At 38.1% G+C, this 15883-nt stretch overlaps 1 protein-coding gene across 3 annotated transcripts in view; it reads right to left on the reverse strand.

The window, feature by feature from the left end:
• Positions 1 to 2949: 2949 nt before the first annotated feature.
• Positions 2950 to 15883, reverse strand: part of TRAPPC8 (trafficking protein particle complex subunit 8) — a 92745-nt gene continuing 79811 nt past the window's right edge. For 2 of the 3 annotated variants that reach the window (XM_082641431.1, XM_082641430.1), the window contains exons 26-29: positions 13870 to 13971; positions 11050 to 11195; positions 4981 to 5070; positions 2951 to 3990 (exon numbers count right to left, since the gene is read on the reverse strand). In XM_082641431.1, coding sequence (XP_082497557.1) covers positions 3756 to 3990; positions 4981 to 5070; positions 11050 to 11195; positions 13870 to 13971 — 573 coding nt within the window. In that variant the 3' untranslated portion in view covers positions 2951 to 3755. Of the gene's footprint in view, positions 3991 to 4980; positions 5071 to 11049; positions 11196 to 13869; positions 13972 to 15883 lie in introns of all 3 variants that reach the window. The other variant, XM_082641432.1, reaches the window with a different exon arrangement.

Here is a 15883-nt window from a genome sequence, read left to right on the forward strand (position 1 = left end):
TTTGCATTAAAATTCCTTATCATTCCCTCTTGCGGCCAAATGCCTCTTCTCTAGTGCAAAAAGTTATTTTTAGAGCAGACTTTCTAAGCAACAGATTACTAATAGTCTTCAAAAGATTTCACGTTGTTTTATATACTACATCCTGGTGGAATGCTAACTCAACTAAGACATACCATTCGTTCACATGTGAAAAAGAACACTCGTTTTTGCCTTTTCACAAACATTCCGTTACCAGACGCATCCTTTCCTGCCACCAAGTACAGCATAATTACTCAAGTAGGTGAGAAACTGAAAACTGTTCCAAGTTTTAGGAAAGCTGACATCTATCACAGCTTAAAAATCAAAACAAAAACACAGGGAGTGGGACTTCCCTGGTGGCGCAGCAGTTAAGAAGCTGCTGCCTACGCAGGGGACACGGGTTTGAGCCCTGGTCCGGGAAGATCCCACATGCTGCGGAGCAACTAAGCCCGTGCGCCACGACTACTGAGCCTATGCTCTAGAGCCCGTGAGCCACAACTACTGAGCCTGTGCTCTAGAGCCCGTGCTCCCCAACAAGAGAAGCCACCGCAACGAGAAGCCCGTGCACTGCAACAAAGAGTAGGCCCCGCTTGCCGCAACTAGAGAAAGCCTGCGCGCAGCAACAAAGACCCGACGCAGCCAAAAATAAAAGAAAAAAAAAACACATGGTGTGGGGACAGATGACACATGACATGCAAACTTTTCTCCCGAGGTGAAAAACTACAGCCCAATAATCCTGAGGAACAATGGAATACTACCAAATAGGGTTGACCCTAAGCAAGATTATGAAACGGGCTGTTTTCCTTCAGCATCCTATCCCTTCCTCCTTCCCCTCTCCCCATTTCCTGCTCCTCCCACCAGCTCCCCTCCCCTCCCTTCTAGACACTGTTGTGTGTCCCATTCCAAGTCTTGCCTCACTCATACGCTGCCTGACAAATCTTAACATTTTAAAGGTCAGTGAGGGTGAGTTATTAGAGTACCTACAGGCAGTTGCATTTTAATGGAGTCTTCTGGAACTCAGGCCAAGGTCATGAAGCTTTAATGGAACAATTTCACTTGATTCGGGATGCACAAGCCTCAAAATACTCAACACTCTAAGTAGCCGACTTATAAGGTAATTCCTATTAGGAGGCATTTCCTTAGCTGTGTAATAAATGGACCCTGTTCCTTTCTGCTCCTACAAGACCCCACTGCAAAGCCTTAAGTGCCTTGCCTGTCACCAGGGCTCTGACCTACCAGATGTCTTGTACTTTTACAGTCAGGATGACTTTGTTTAGAGTGATTTCAACTCACCCTTAAGCCCTGTTCTATTTCCTTTCCATAGGGTCTTTCCGGATTCCAGTCTTCCCCACCTGCATCCACTCTGTACAAAGGCTTGACACAGATGCTTGAGACAGCCAGCTGGAATTTAAGGCTAAATTTTCCATGTGCAGATAATTTGAAGTTAATATTTTGCCTAGTTATGCTACACACACGAGCTAGGTGTGGTTTCACTTGCTCTTGTTGATTTGTATACTTATTTGGAGAATGAGTGGAAAGATTTAGATTTAGGCAGATTATCCTAGAGTCACCTGAAGTAAACTCTCTGGGTTTTTTTGTCTGAAAATGTCTTTGTTTCACTTTCATTCTGAAAGGTATCCTTGCCATTTAGAATTTGGGCTTAGCAGTTAGTGGGGTATCTTCAAAGGGTTGAAAGGAACTATCTTCTGGCTTCCATTATTTTCGTTGAGAAGTCTGCCATCAGTTGAATTACTGCTACCACTCAAGTAAGTTTTGCCTTCTGTACTCAAGACTGTTTCTCCCTTTGTCTTTGATTTCTAGCAGTTCCGCTATGATGAATCTGTATATAGGTTCCTTTACATTTATGTTGTTTGGAATTTACTGAACTACTTGAATCTGTAACTTGTTGTCCATCTTGGAAAATTCTCAGATTCTATACTGCTTCTGCCCTATCCTCTCCCCTTTCTAGGACTCCAAATAAATACGTAAGACTTTCTCACTGAACCTAGGTTTCTTACCTTTTTTTGGCCTATTTTCCATCCTTCTCTTCTCTTTGCTTCAGTTTCAATTGTTTCTCCTAACCTACACTTCTTGTCTCAAAATAAGTCAAACATATGCTCTGCCTCTCAGCTGCTTCTTCCTAAGTGGGCAAAACTCCCAAGGCAAAGTAGGCCCGAGTATCATCTCTCTATAGACTTTCTTCTACTGGATTTTGGTCCTCTAATAACGGACTATATTGATAACACTTTGTTTTTAGTAAAACATTTTCTTCTATTTTGTTCTTTTTACTTTTCTCCAGCAGGAGGGCTAAATTACCTAGTCTGCCATAACCAGCATAAGAGTCTGCAATGTGGTTATTTACAGTAGGGTCAATAAGCATAGATCTTCCTTTCTTCCAGGACATAAAAAGGTTATCCAAAATTGTAACTGGGTATCAGACATGAAACATTTAAAGACAAAATTCATTTGTTCACGTACACGGCCACCAAGGACTACAGGAACAAAGACTGTCCTTCACTTTTAGACACAAAGATAATGCTTTCTCAGGAAATTGATCTGGCACCTGCTATAATAATATGGTTGGCATTCTTTCTTTTCTTTAAATATCCATCTACCCATCTATTTATTCGACTGCACTGGGTCCTAGTTGTGACGTGTGGGATCCTTAGCTGCAGTGTGTGGGATCCCCAGCCGCGGCACGCGGGACCTTCTAGTTGCGGCATGCGGGAACTTTAGTTGCGGCAGGTGAACTCCTAGTCGTCGCACGTGAGATTCAGCTTCCTGACCTGGGATCGAAGCCAGGCCCCCTGCGCTGGGAGCACGGAGGCCCAGCCACTGGACCACCAGGGAAGTCTCGGCTGACATTCATTTTCAATAATATGTTAAGTTCTCAGAATTTTTTTAAAAGGGATCTAATAAATCTATACAGTGAATAGCATGTCTTTATTCTATTTACAGTACATTTGTTATAAATATAATACATTTTTGAAAAGCTTATTTTTAATTAACTTGAGTAATTTATATTTTAAACAGATCATCTCAATTGTTAAAGTTACATAATAAAGAATATGATAATTTAAATGACAAAAATCTCATATTGTGAAATAGTGCACTGTATGCTGAGATGAATGGGGGGGGGGAAAGTCAAACTCTTTCCAAAACTATAATCAAAGCATCAGAAAAAAAAGTTTTTCTTTTTACAAAGTTATGTATAAGCCATAGGAACAACCAGATACTGAAGTATGAAGACCCTATAACCAACGTTCAAAACTGATTTTAGAGAACTGTGTGAAGCAAGACAGGAAAATCTGTATTTAACACTCTACAGAACTTCACAGTAAAGCTGGAATTTATAGACTAATGGCTTAACAGGAGTATTGCCAACAAGGCCTTTTCTTCCTCAAAATCATCTCCTAATGTTCATATACCATTGATAAGTTGTAACAGCAGACTTAGACACTGGTTTTAAGTGGGGCTTAATAAGGTGCATGGATATGCTGAAATTCTGTATTATGAGCATGTAAATTATTACCAGGGATTAAAGAAATACAAAAAAAGAATTTAAGTACTCTCAGTCCAACGTGCTTTGCATCATCAACAAATTGACAAATCAAAAGTATTTTACAGTGATCTAACACCAACCTCCCGAACAAGTTAGGTATTTCAAATACTGCTGTAAAAACCACTCAGTAAAATAAAACTGATTCCTGTGGATTTCAGTACAAATTTGTAAGTTGTCACACATTATTGATGATGATCAGGGCAGGCATGGAGCTCTGCTGACTTGTTTCAAACACTGTAACTTGGTCCGATAACTTGGCAAATACCCTAGGAGTTCCAAGGTTATAAACACCTGTATGGACAAAGCATGCTTTCAGCTGCAAACTGTGAAGCTCCTGGCTTTTAAGATGAAGTTTATATTGTGTTTGTCCAAGCCATGTAAATGATCCATGGATTTCCAATGCTTCTGGGCTAAGGGAGGAGGCAAGAAGTAAGTTGGAGAATTTTTTTCTTCATAAATTTTTTCCCAAAGTCCCAATAACACATCCCTTTCATCCAGCAATTCTATTTCTAGAAATTATTTTATGACACCAACTGTATTAATAACAATAACGGCAATAGCTAATATTACAATTTCTATAATAGCTAAAATTTATTAACACTTACTATGTTCCAGGCACAATGCTAAGAATGAATTATCTCACTTAACACTCACAACAGCAGCTAGTAAATAATGGAACCTGATTTCAAACCTGAGCTTTTAACCACTTGGTTATCCATACATAAAAATAAACGTGCATATCAGAATGCTTATAATATTGAAATTGTTTATAATACTGAAAAATGGAAAGCAACCAAGGGTCTACCAATAAGGCATTAGCAAATTAATTTATGATACACATAATCATACACAAAATGTTTGGATTTCACAGAGCTAACCCAGATCCTGTTTGGAGTGTTATACAATAATAATCAGTATACGCTTCACACTGCTTTTCTAAAAACCCCCGAATTTCTGAATTCTGAAAAGCATCTAGCTCTTGGAGTGCCAGTATGGACCAGCATTTCTGTTGTTGTCGCTGTTAAGCATTATTTTATAAATCAGAAAACAAGACAAAAAAAACCTTCTATCCTGAACTTACTGATTTTCAATTTTAGAGTTCTTTATCACCAACAAACTTTTATAAAAATTGTTGTCTCTGGTCAAAATAATTTGCTGCTTTTGGAAATTGCTTTCCATTTGCCACTATTGAAATTCTAAGACAATCTTCATTAAGTCTTCTCTAACACTTCTTAATACCAAACACTTCTTAATTCTCAAACACTTCTTAAGAATAAAGGCATGCCTGAGTAAACTTTCTCTATCTATGTTAGGTAATTATTTGCATAATTTCAAAATATTAAATTGCTTTCAAATCAATCTTTAACTGCAAAATAAACTTGCCCTTTATAAATCTTTACCTTGTTGTTTTATGCCTAAGATCAACTATTACATCGACGTCGGCCTTTGAACAATTGGAAAGTAAAAGGGTCACTGGTACTAAACAAAGGCTGTGGAAAAAAAATAAATAAAAAAGGTTAGTGGAATATTAAAAAACAACAACAACAAAAACACACTTTCTTGAAAATAAAACTTAAGAGTACCTAATAGCATAAGCTCCTCAAAAACAATCAGATTCAAGTAAGGAAAAAAACCGAATTCTAAAATCACTCAAGCCAAATTATTTGCATAAACAAGAAGTAAAACGTATTAATACAATGCCTGAATACCAAATACCAGAATATATACATCCACAAAACCATTTTATTTATATTTATTAAAGCTAATCTTAAAAAATAACCAAAATGTATCTAGGTGGTTATTTCCCAAAATGCAAAACAGAAAAATCGCAACTAAGAAAGATCAATGGAGAAAAAAAAAATCATGAAAATGCCAACAACTAATCCTTTTCTCTATGCTTCGTGAAAATTACTTAATTTTGAGAACTGACATTTGCTCTTCTATCAAATTTGCATAAAAGCCATCACGTTCGGGAGAATATGAGAATTATTTCTGTACAGCAAGCTATGAGGAGAGCCCTTTCAAGTAGACACATTTGCTCAGTTAACCTAATTTCTGATCTCACTTTATAATTAGTAAATCACTAAAGCATAGGAGAAAGGACATGCAGTGATAGAAGAGGACCTAATGAACAGACTGGTGCAGATTTAAAATCAAGAACATAATAAATTAACATATCCTTGCACAAATGGTTACATACGATTATTGAAAATAGTTTACTCTATTAACACAAAGAACAAAGGGACAGTAAAAAAGAAAAAAGTAATCCTATAAGCTCCCACAAAATTAACTTTAAAATTCTGCTCAGATAATATATTTTATGCTTTCAGAAATTTTATATCCTCTTACTAAGAAATACTTTCTGAACCATACTGCAAATAACAGATTTCCCTAAACAAAAACTAAGATAATTTCAAAGACTTATTCTTAGACTGTACCGGTGCTATGCCCTTACCTCCTCCACAAACTTCTAACAAGGAAAAGAGGACAGCAAAGACTACCGAATAGGTTTCCAGTCTAGAGCACCTCATTAAGTTAAATTCCAATCGCATACTTTGTAACCCAAAGCAAAACCTCAGAAACTTTGCTACTCTGTTACCATTTGGGCCTCAAATTCTCCATGCTTTATCTAAATGCTTCCAGTAAAAGAAGAAATCAGAACATCTGGATGTTTCTTAGCCCCCAAATCATTACCTTCATTCCTCTTCTTCCTCCATTCACTGCTTCAGTGAATAGCGCCCCCATCTCCCCAGCAAACCTTAGGCATCAAACTAAGTGTTAGTAAGTGGGAATGGGGGCTACTGCCTCACTAGCCCCCATTCCCCATTTTCTACTATTCTTCACAAATTCCTGTCAATTTATTTGATTCGTATCTTTGTTATCTCTGGTCACCTGCTGTTTCTCATATTCTCATTCCTCTGCTGCCCTGTGTTCCACTGCCATGACCAAACCTCTTCCGTGTCCCATCCCTCCCACATTTCTATATCACATTAACAACACTCCTCTAGAGCCTCAATCTCCTCTCTTTATATGTCTGCATCTTACTTTAACTGAAATTTGGCTGAGTACACGGCTTCCTCTGCAGGCCTCTCAATAACACATGCTGTTCTTCTTCCAACATCTTCCATATCTCTAGCCAGAATGTCTCATTAACATAGTTAATACCATTTCTTGAGTTCTTCCTCCTACCTCTCCTATAAAAACACCTCATTTTTTTGGTCATAAACTACTCCAAGGTTTTAATTCTTTTTTTCTGTCCCTTTACTGACAAACTAAAACCAGTGACAGTAACTCAGTACACCAGAGATTCTTTGGGGGAGGGGGACGGGATGAGTCTTTTGAAATATCTGCTTCACTCCCTTCCCCCCAGCCCAAATTCATCTACTACATCTGTCAAGCAGAGGCCTACCATCTAGACAGGAAACATTGCTCAAGATTTTTCTTCCATATCATCTTATTGGCTTCATTTATTAAAAGCTTCTGGATGAGTTTGCTTTCTTCTTTTCAATCCTGAATTTTGTCGTCTTTTTGGAGAACTTCACAGTCAAGGTAGACAACTCATTCAACTCCTTCTCAAACCCTTGATCTGTCACCTCCATAACCACCAATACTATTCAAAACTCAGCGATCTAACTTCCACGACCATACTGTGAATGTGTTTTAGTCACCTAAAATAACTGCCTCTGAAATACTACTGAGATTCTCCACTCTCTGACCACTATCTCCAGCTCTCTCACTCAATTATACTTCTGATCTTTAGTTTCACAAGGATGACCAATCACTTGACCCTCTACTTCACTGATTCTCAATCCTGGTTACTGTGATAATGGTAATTATTGTTTAGCAGTTATTCATTCCCCTCACCTCCCACTGTGCAACAGTGGATCATCCTTGTTGATTGTGAAGGAGAGGCTATTTGGCAATGGAATATTAATGACTCTGAAGCAAACAGAAGCCTTAAACGTGCTACTGCAATGTGGCTCACTTTTGTACTCCAGAGATATGCCATGAGAAGAATATAACCCAGCTAGCAGCTGCCCATTTGGATTGACCCCAAATGTATGTGGCACAAACATGAACCCAACCAACCCACAGTCTGAAGCAGAGTTTCAGCCAAATTGTCATTGGCCTGCAGACCCATGAGCGTGGGAATAAATGTCTTGTAAACTACTGAATTCTGGAGTGGGTTCTTACGAGGCATTATTTAGCAACAGTAACTGATACAGATTCACTCTGGTATCATCTGAGGATTTATTTTAAATATATAGACACATAGGTCCTACTCCCAGAGATTGTGATTGAACTGGCCTAAGTATCAGGATTTTCAAAAATTCTTCAGGTGATTCTAATGTGCAGCCAAAGTTGGAAGAAACTGCCATATCTTATCCTTCTCAGATCTGCCTTGTTTTCACATACTTCCATGCACAGTTTTAATTCTATGATGCTTTATTTTAGCCCACTGCTCTCCTTTTAGTTTGATCAAACCTGTCCTGTTTCACATACTTCCCTGAACTGCCTAGAGTCTATGATGCTTTTTACCTTAATAGAAGCACATGGAGAAGTCCTACATATCCCAGCCTCTAAGGCATAGCCAGGGTTTCAACCACTAAGCAGCACCATGGCATCTAAGATATTCAGGAAGTACGTGAAGCAGGACAGGTTTGATAAACAGGGACAAAGTAGAACAGTGGGTTAAAATGAAACATTATGGAATCAAAACTGTCTATGGAAGAGTGGGAAGACAGGTTCACTAGGGATAAAACATGAAATTTTTTCTCAGCTTTGGCTGTACATTAGAATCACCTGGAGAACTTTAGGTAATCTAGATGTCCAGCCCCCAACCTTCAGCCAATCGAATCAGAATCTCTGGGAGGAGGACCGAAGCATGTGTATTTCTTAAACTTCCCCAGGGGACCCCAGTGTGCCTCTGTCAGTCAAAGGCATACAGAATGAGTACTGAGCAATTAAGACCTAGACAAAGATTTAAGACCAAAAGTATTTAAAAATAACTTAAATGGCTAAAATCTTTAAAAGTGTGACAACAGAAAGTGCTGGTGAAGGTTATGAGCAGAGGGAACTCCCACACACTACTAGTGCGATATACGAATTAGTAAAACTACTTTGAAAAAATTCCTAGATAAATGTGGAAAAAAAAGAGGGGAGCAAACACACATGCACCAGGAGATATATACAAGAATATTCTAGAGCAGAAAGTTGAAATATGAAAATAATCCAAAAGTCCATCAACAATAGAGTAGATAAACTAATTCTAATATGTTCAAACATATTCATTTGGCAATGAAAATTCCACAGCTTCGTCAATGGCTGACGAATAACAATATTAAGTGAAAGAAACTGGACGTAACAAGAATATACTCTGTATAATTCCATTCATAAATAAAGTTCAAAAAAACCCACAGGACTTCCCTGGTGGTGCAGTTGTTGAGAATCCGCCTGCCAATGCAGGGGACACGGGTTCGAGCCCTGGTCCAGGAAGATCCCACACGCCACGGAGCAACTAAGCCCATGTGCCACAACTACCAAGCCTGCACTCTAGAGCCCGTGACCCACAACTACTGAAGCCCACGGGCCTAGAGCCCGTGCTCCACAACAAGAGAAGCCACCACAATGAGAAGCCCGCGCACCGCAACAGAGAGTAGCCCTCGCTCGTTGCAACTAGAGAAAGCCTGCGCAGAGCAACGAAGACCCAACGCAGCCAATAAATAAATAAATAAATAATATATATTTTAAAAAACCATGATAATCAAAATACAGATATGTAACACTCGGTTGGAAAATTATAAAGAGGAGCAAAGAAATGACTGCTAATACTGGGGATGGACGGGGGAGTGACTGGAAGGGAGTACACAGGGGGCTTCTGAGATTGCTAGCAATATTCTAATTTCTTCCCTAGACGTGATTATTTGGGTATTAGTTTTGTGAAAAATAATCACTATGGCCACACGTTTTCATTCTTGAGCACTTTTCTTTGTGTTATATCTCACGATAAAAGGGTTTTAAAATGGTTAGCACCATTTAAGCTACTTTTTAAATATTTCCGATGCTAAGTCAACATCTTAATTTTGCCCAGCACTCCTTCTGTGTGCCCTTGGCCAGCTCCTCATTCCTCTCAGTAGCTGTCCTCAAATTTCACTTTTAAAAATTCTCTACCCTTTATTCTCTTATTTCCTAGATTACTTTGAGTACTTAACTGTGCTTCTATAAACTCCCGAAAAATGGAGGCATTCCAATAATGTGTAAACTTGTTAAAATTTCTCCCTACTTTCATCTTTCCCCGTTTCCATAGTAAGGAGGTCCGTTCTTCAGTCCAAAGCTAATCCTGCCACTCTTTGGTGTATCTTTCCATCTATTAAGGATTCTGTTGCCCTTCCTGTATCCCATCATTTCCTTCAAGACCATAAATACATCCATATCTTACCTAGTAAAACAATAATATTGCATGGCTATTCCCTGATCCCCGTTCATAGCCCAGCGTCTTGAAAGGGTGGTCTACACGAGTATCTTTACTTACTTCCCTCCCATTTCTCCTCAACCTACTGTATCATGCTTCCACCCCCACTATATAATAACATTCTTCTCAAAAGCATGAGCAATTTCTTTACTGTCAGAGTCAATGAACGACTTTTCTGCAGCATTTAAAACTGTTAACCACTCTCCCTCCTTGAACTGTTCTCACTCCACCGTTGTGATGCCACTTTCTCCTAACTGGTCTTTTCTTCCTAATTCTTTGATTGCTACTTTCCAACCAGTCTTCTTCGTGGACTTTTCCCGTAGCTCATCTCTCAAACACCACTGTTCTATAGGTCACCATTCTCTTTTGTTCTATCCCACCCCATCCCTACCTCTATCCAAGGTGACTTCACCAAAATTTATACCTTCAGTTATAATTCACAGACTGGCTCTAACAGACTTCTCTCCATCTTCTTTTATATCTGTAAACCAGCCACTTTTTGAAGTGTCATCTGACTTAGGACTTTTTATTTTAGAACCTTAAGTTTATATAATCAGGCTATTTACCAAAGTTATAAATACATCAGTCCCCCAAAAGTTTAATACTTAATAAATCTTAAGTAGATGATGCTGTCTAAATTTAAACTGTTTGATGAGTCTATACTATAGTCATGTCTTAGGTTTAATTTCTGTACTTAAAACAAAATGACGGTATTTTTTCCTTCTTTTTGACTTAATGATAAACCTGCTCATCAAAAGAAAACTTTTGACAACTAACTGGCTGAAGAAATATCCATCTTTTAATTACAGCAGCAACATATAGTAATCATAGTAAAGGGTAAATTACTTAAGGGCAATTTCTACAGACTCAATAGTATTCTAAATTGTTTCTTCAACATCTGGGTTAATGCTATTAATAAATGTGTGTATGTCTGTGTGTGCATGCACGCACAGGTGTGTATATTGTAGGAAAATGTTAACAAAAATACATCTCAAACCTTTTTTGATGAAAAGGATGACTAAATGATTCTGGATAGTGAAGACTTGTTTTAATGAGATTGGAAAGCTGCTCTACCGATGGTCTTGAGGAAACTGTAGTGTTTTCTGGCCTGAAGAATTTTAATAGTTCCATTTCTGGTGGCTCCTGAGAAAAGAAAAAATATATGACAATAAGAAGACTGCCTTGTTAAAATAAAGTATAGCACATACAAACTAAAGAAGTTAAAACCAGTAGAGATAAAGTAAAGCATGAACAATACTTTTTCTGCTGTAAAAACTAACAAACAGTTGAAATCATATGCAATACATACAACCTAGGATAAAAAAACTAGGTTCTATAATCATTTATTCATTCTCTATTTATTATGTGCTGGGGTTAGACTTGAAATCCAGCAACCTATTAGCTCTGTGATCCTAGATAAGTTATTTAATACTTTAAGACAATTTCCTCATATGTAAAAAAGTGGTTCACAATAATAATAATTTCAAAAGTTGCTGTGGTTCTCATCTAATAAAATTGCTTAGTACTTAGGCTATAGATATTCAATTGTATAGCATCTGTTTTAATAGTTGAAAAACTAAAATTGCCTTAAAGAGTCATTTTTTTTTAATTTATTTATTTATTTATGGCCGTGTTGGGTCTTCGTTGCTGTGCGAGGGCTTTCTCTAGTTGTGGCAAGTGGGGGCCACTCTTCATCGCAGTGCACGGGCCTCTCACTATCGCGGCCTCTCCCGTTGCGGAGCACAGGCTCCAGACGCGCAGGCTCAGTAGCTGCGGCTCACGGGCTTAGTTGCTCCGTGGCATGTGGGATCCTCCCAGACCAGGGCCCGAACCCGCGTCCCCTGCATCAGCAGGCAGATAAAGAGTCATTTTTGAAAATAGCTTCCTGAGTTTTTACAGATTATAGTAACTCAACTATATTAACTGAAGGTTAACATACATGTAAAAGTCTCAATATAGCTAGTGAGGCACACTGTAAAGATTTCAATAAATATTATTATCGTCTAAATGAAAATAGAGAATCATGTCCCACTTCTAGCATTATTATTTCTTTCTTGGTAATTTTTTTCTCCATTTTCCTTCACCGTCCAGAAAATTTTGATTTTTTAATTTCCTGCTAGTCTAGCTGGATTCTGATCTACAGCAAGGACTGGCAAACTACAGCCCATGGGCCAAATTCAACCTGCTTCCTCTTTATGTAAAGAAAGTTTTATGGAAACAGAGCCACATCTACTTGTTTATACACTGGCTATGGTTGCTTTTGGACTCCTAACAACACAGATGAGTAATTCTGACAAAGACTGAGCCAGCGAAGTCTAAAATATTTACCATCTGGCTTTTCTCAGAAAAAGTTTGCTGACCCTTGATTTATACAGCTGCAAAAGCAAGAATTAAAACTGCTTTTGACTTATGAGTGAGAGAAAAGTGACTAGAGGTTTACTCTGGAGGAGGGAAGACTTGTGCCTGGAAGCGAGCAGGAGCAGAACTTCCGGGTGCGGGTCATGTTCTCTTTCTTGATCTGGGTCCTCCTTATATTGAAGTGTTCTTCAATTTGTGAAGAGTCAGTGACCTAGTCACTATTCTGCATTTACGTTACACTTTAATAAAAAGTTAAAAAAATGTACTATTGTTTATTATAATCTAATCATCTAAGAAAAACAAGCTGTTGAGACTTCTAAATTATATTAAATGAAATCTCTACATACCACTTACCAGGAGGAACACACATGAACAATGGCCAGAAAAGGATACCAAAAACCTGAAGCTAATTTAGTGAGGGAATATTTAGAAGACCTTCTCTCTCTTCTAGCTTAAAAGCAACAACAAGTATTTTCGGAATGAGTGCTGGACAATTTGTACAGTAGTTTTATAATAAGGGTTTGATTCAACCTGATGACAGACAGTCCCATCACAAGAGAGGCAAGGTATAAAGGTACTATTACCCCTGTTTTATATGTAAGCTAAAAGTTTATCAAGTTATGCGAGTAACCTGCACTAGGTCATCAATCTGAAAGTCTCTGGGCTCCAAATATATTATTCTTAGTATGATGAACATGCTGCATCTCCCAACTCAGTTAATCATATAAAGAGAATATAAAGTATTTCAAAGGTGAAATACAGAGGAAAAAAAGGATATGCCCTATACAGTATTTTAGTAAAATGGGACTATAATTTGAGTGAATTTTATAGAATTTGTTTCATTTTCTAAGTGAAAAATCTTGCCTTGAGATGTTCAAAATTATCAAAATATGACAATTTGCAGTTAAAACTTGGGACTTTTTTAACTAATCAAATCAGTTTGAGAAAAACAATTTTCTTAAAATAAGAAACAGATTTGGGTTTAAATAGTTACACATACTATGAAAACTTTTGGTAAGATTAAACAGTATTTTAGGAAAAGTAAGAAAATAAACAGTATTACCAGCTTCTGCACAACTCCAGAGGCCATCCTTTACACTGTATGATAGGCCCCATAGAGTTCTGCAATGGTATGGGCCTGTTCAACAACAAACAAGATAATATAGAGAATATGGTTCCCTTCCTCTCAAGCTAACTGTGAGTTCTAGATTCAATAAAGAATATATCTTAGGAAACCCCAAGATCACAAATGCATCTCAATACTCTTATGAAGTGCTAGTGAATTTTAAAATCAATTTATGTTCATTTCTAATTTTAATCAGCTTTCTGCCACCAAGCCACAACTCAAATTCCAATATAAAAGCTTACACAAACCAGACACCTTCAAAAACACAAAAAACAACCAAACAAAAAACCCCACAAGTTCACAGGAAGGCCCCAAAGCAAACTCTGTCATTACCTGTTTCTGAGGATAAGAAAAAGCTTCTTTTCCTATAGTGCGAAGAACAACATGGTGCTGACCTTCCAAAATAAGCTGCTTACTGTCTTCCACTACGTATGCCTAAGAAGTACAAAGCACAGAAATGTTAGCCTGCTTGGCAGTAACCTCAAAAGTAACCAATGCAATATCTGATGGAAAGCAGAGGTATTATGGCTAATATCTATCAATTACCAACACTCATGACTGTGTCAGCATTTCTCCTTTTGTTCATTCATTCAGTCAATTAAGTATCTGTCAAAATCTGCTCTGCCTCAATATAAAACAGTTGGCCTAGATACGTGAGAGGCACTTCTTGAAATCTTTTCCAATTTTCTCTAGAGCGCTTAAGAAACTAGTCCAAAAGAACAGTGCTATACCATAACACAAGTTTTTTTCTTTACTGGACTGCCAATATACAGGCAAAAGGCTTTTTCTTTTTTTTTTAAATTTATTTATTTATTTTTGGCTACGTTGGGTCTTCGTTGCTACGTGCAGGCTGTCTCTAGTTGTGGCGAGTGGGGCCTACTCTTCGTTGCGGTGCATGGGCTTCTCATCGCAGTGGCTTCTCTTGTTGCGGAGCACAGGCTCTAGGCGCGTGGGCTTCAGTAGTTGTGGCTCACAGGCTTCAGCAGTTGTGGCGCACGGGCTTAGTTGCTCCGCGGCATGTGGGATCTTCCTGGACCATGGCTCGAACCCATGTCCCCTACATTAGCAGGTGGATTCTCAACCACTGAGCCACCAGGGAAGTCCCAAGGCTTTTTCTTACAGTCTTGCTTCTGAAATGCACCAGGGTTTATCATATAGTGGAGCAAAATCAGTGAGTACAATCATAAATCCTAGAAGTGGAAATGCCATGTCCTTGGAGATCTTAAATTTAAGTATTGATACATATGCTTAAAAGAAAAAAAAAAGGCTTTTTTTCTTCATATACAATGAACTGATCTCATCTAAATTAAGACACTTACTCCAGCACGTAACTTTTCTTCTTGAACTTCTTCTGTGTTGGGGAAAATAAAATCTGTAAATGTCTCTGATATACTGGTACTGTCACATTATGCAAATACAGATGCTTTTTTTTTTGATAAGCCTGATTTCTTTTAATATTAGATTCAACAGATTCAAAATTACTCAGTCAGAATGCTATAAACATTCCTAAATGTTTATTTTCAATTTCTATACTTATCATGAGTGACAATTTGCCATCCATGGGTCACACTTGGAGAACTGCTGCACTAAGGCAGAGGCAGGCCCAGGACCTGCTCAGCACCCATCCATGCACAACCCAGAAATACAGGAGGAGTTAAATACTTGATGGGGTGACCTTTAATCAAGAGAGGATGACAACTGATAGATAACAATCTGAGACAGGTCACACATCTTTTCCAATGGTCTCAGGGACCAAACAAAAGTCACCCATAGCCATGCATAACCCTATAATGCATTCTCTTTCCGGCACAAAGTCTTAGTTTTTCAAAACAAACCTTTATTTTTGGTTAAGATTGGTTATAAGTTATACTATACCCCCTTACCAACTAATTTTTTTTACAAAAATGTTGTCCAAGGTCTTAGTTTTCTCCTGAATCGTATTTTTTTAGAGTACTATGTTCCCTATGCATCAACTCCACAACTTAAATGACTTGTCAAGTTTTCTTTCATTCAAGGGGGTCCTTTGTGCACTATCTAGAGCCTTCACTAAAGAAAATCTACTAGTCACTTCCTCAAACGAGTTGAATAATAAACTTATCATAGTAACTAGCCCCTACCAAACTTAATATCCCATCCTGTAATCTATTCAAACTTCCATTTTCTAACTAAGGAGTATTATAATCTTGGGCAGTTTTCTTCTTCTTCAATGAAGATCAGCAATACCAGAAACTGGTTTTTATTCAGGGTGATTTTTTGAAAGATAACCCCTGGCCGCCCCGCCCCCACCAAGGTTACTGTGGGCTCAACGATGAGTACAGAATACAGCACACATAACTCAAAATCTCGT

This window comes from Mesoplodon mirus (genome assembly GCF_964341445.2).
Source record: "Mesoplodon mirus genome assembly, chromosome: 13".
NCBI lineage: Eukaryota > Metazoa > Chordata > Mammalia > Artiodactyla > Ziphiidae > Mesoplodon > Mesoplodon mirus.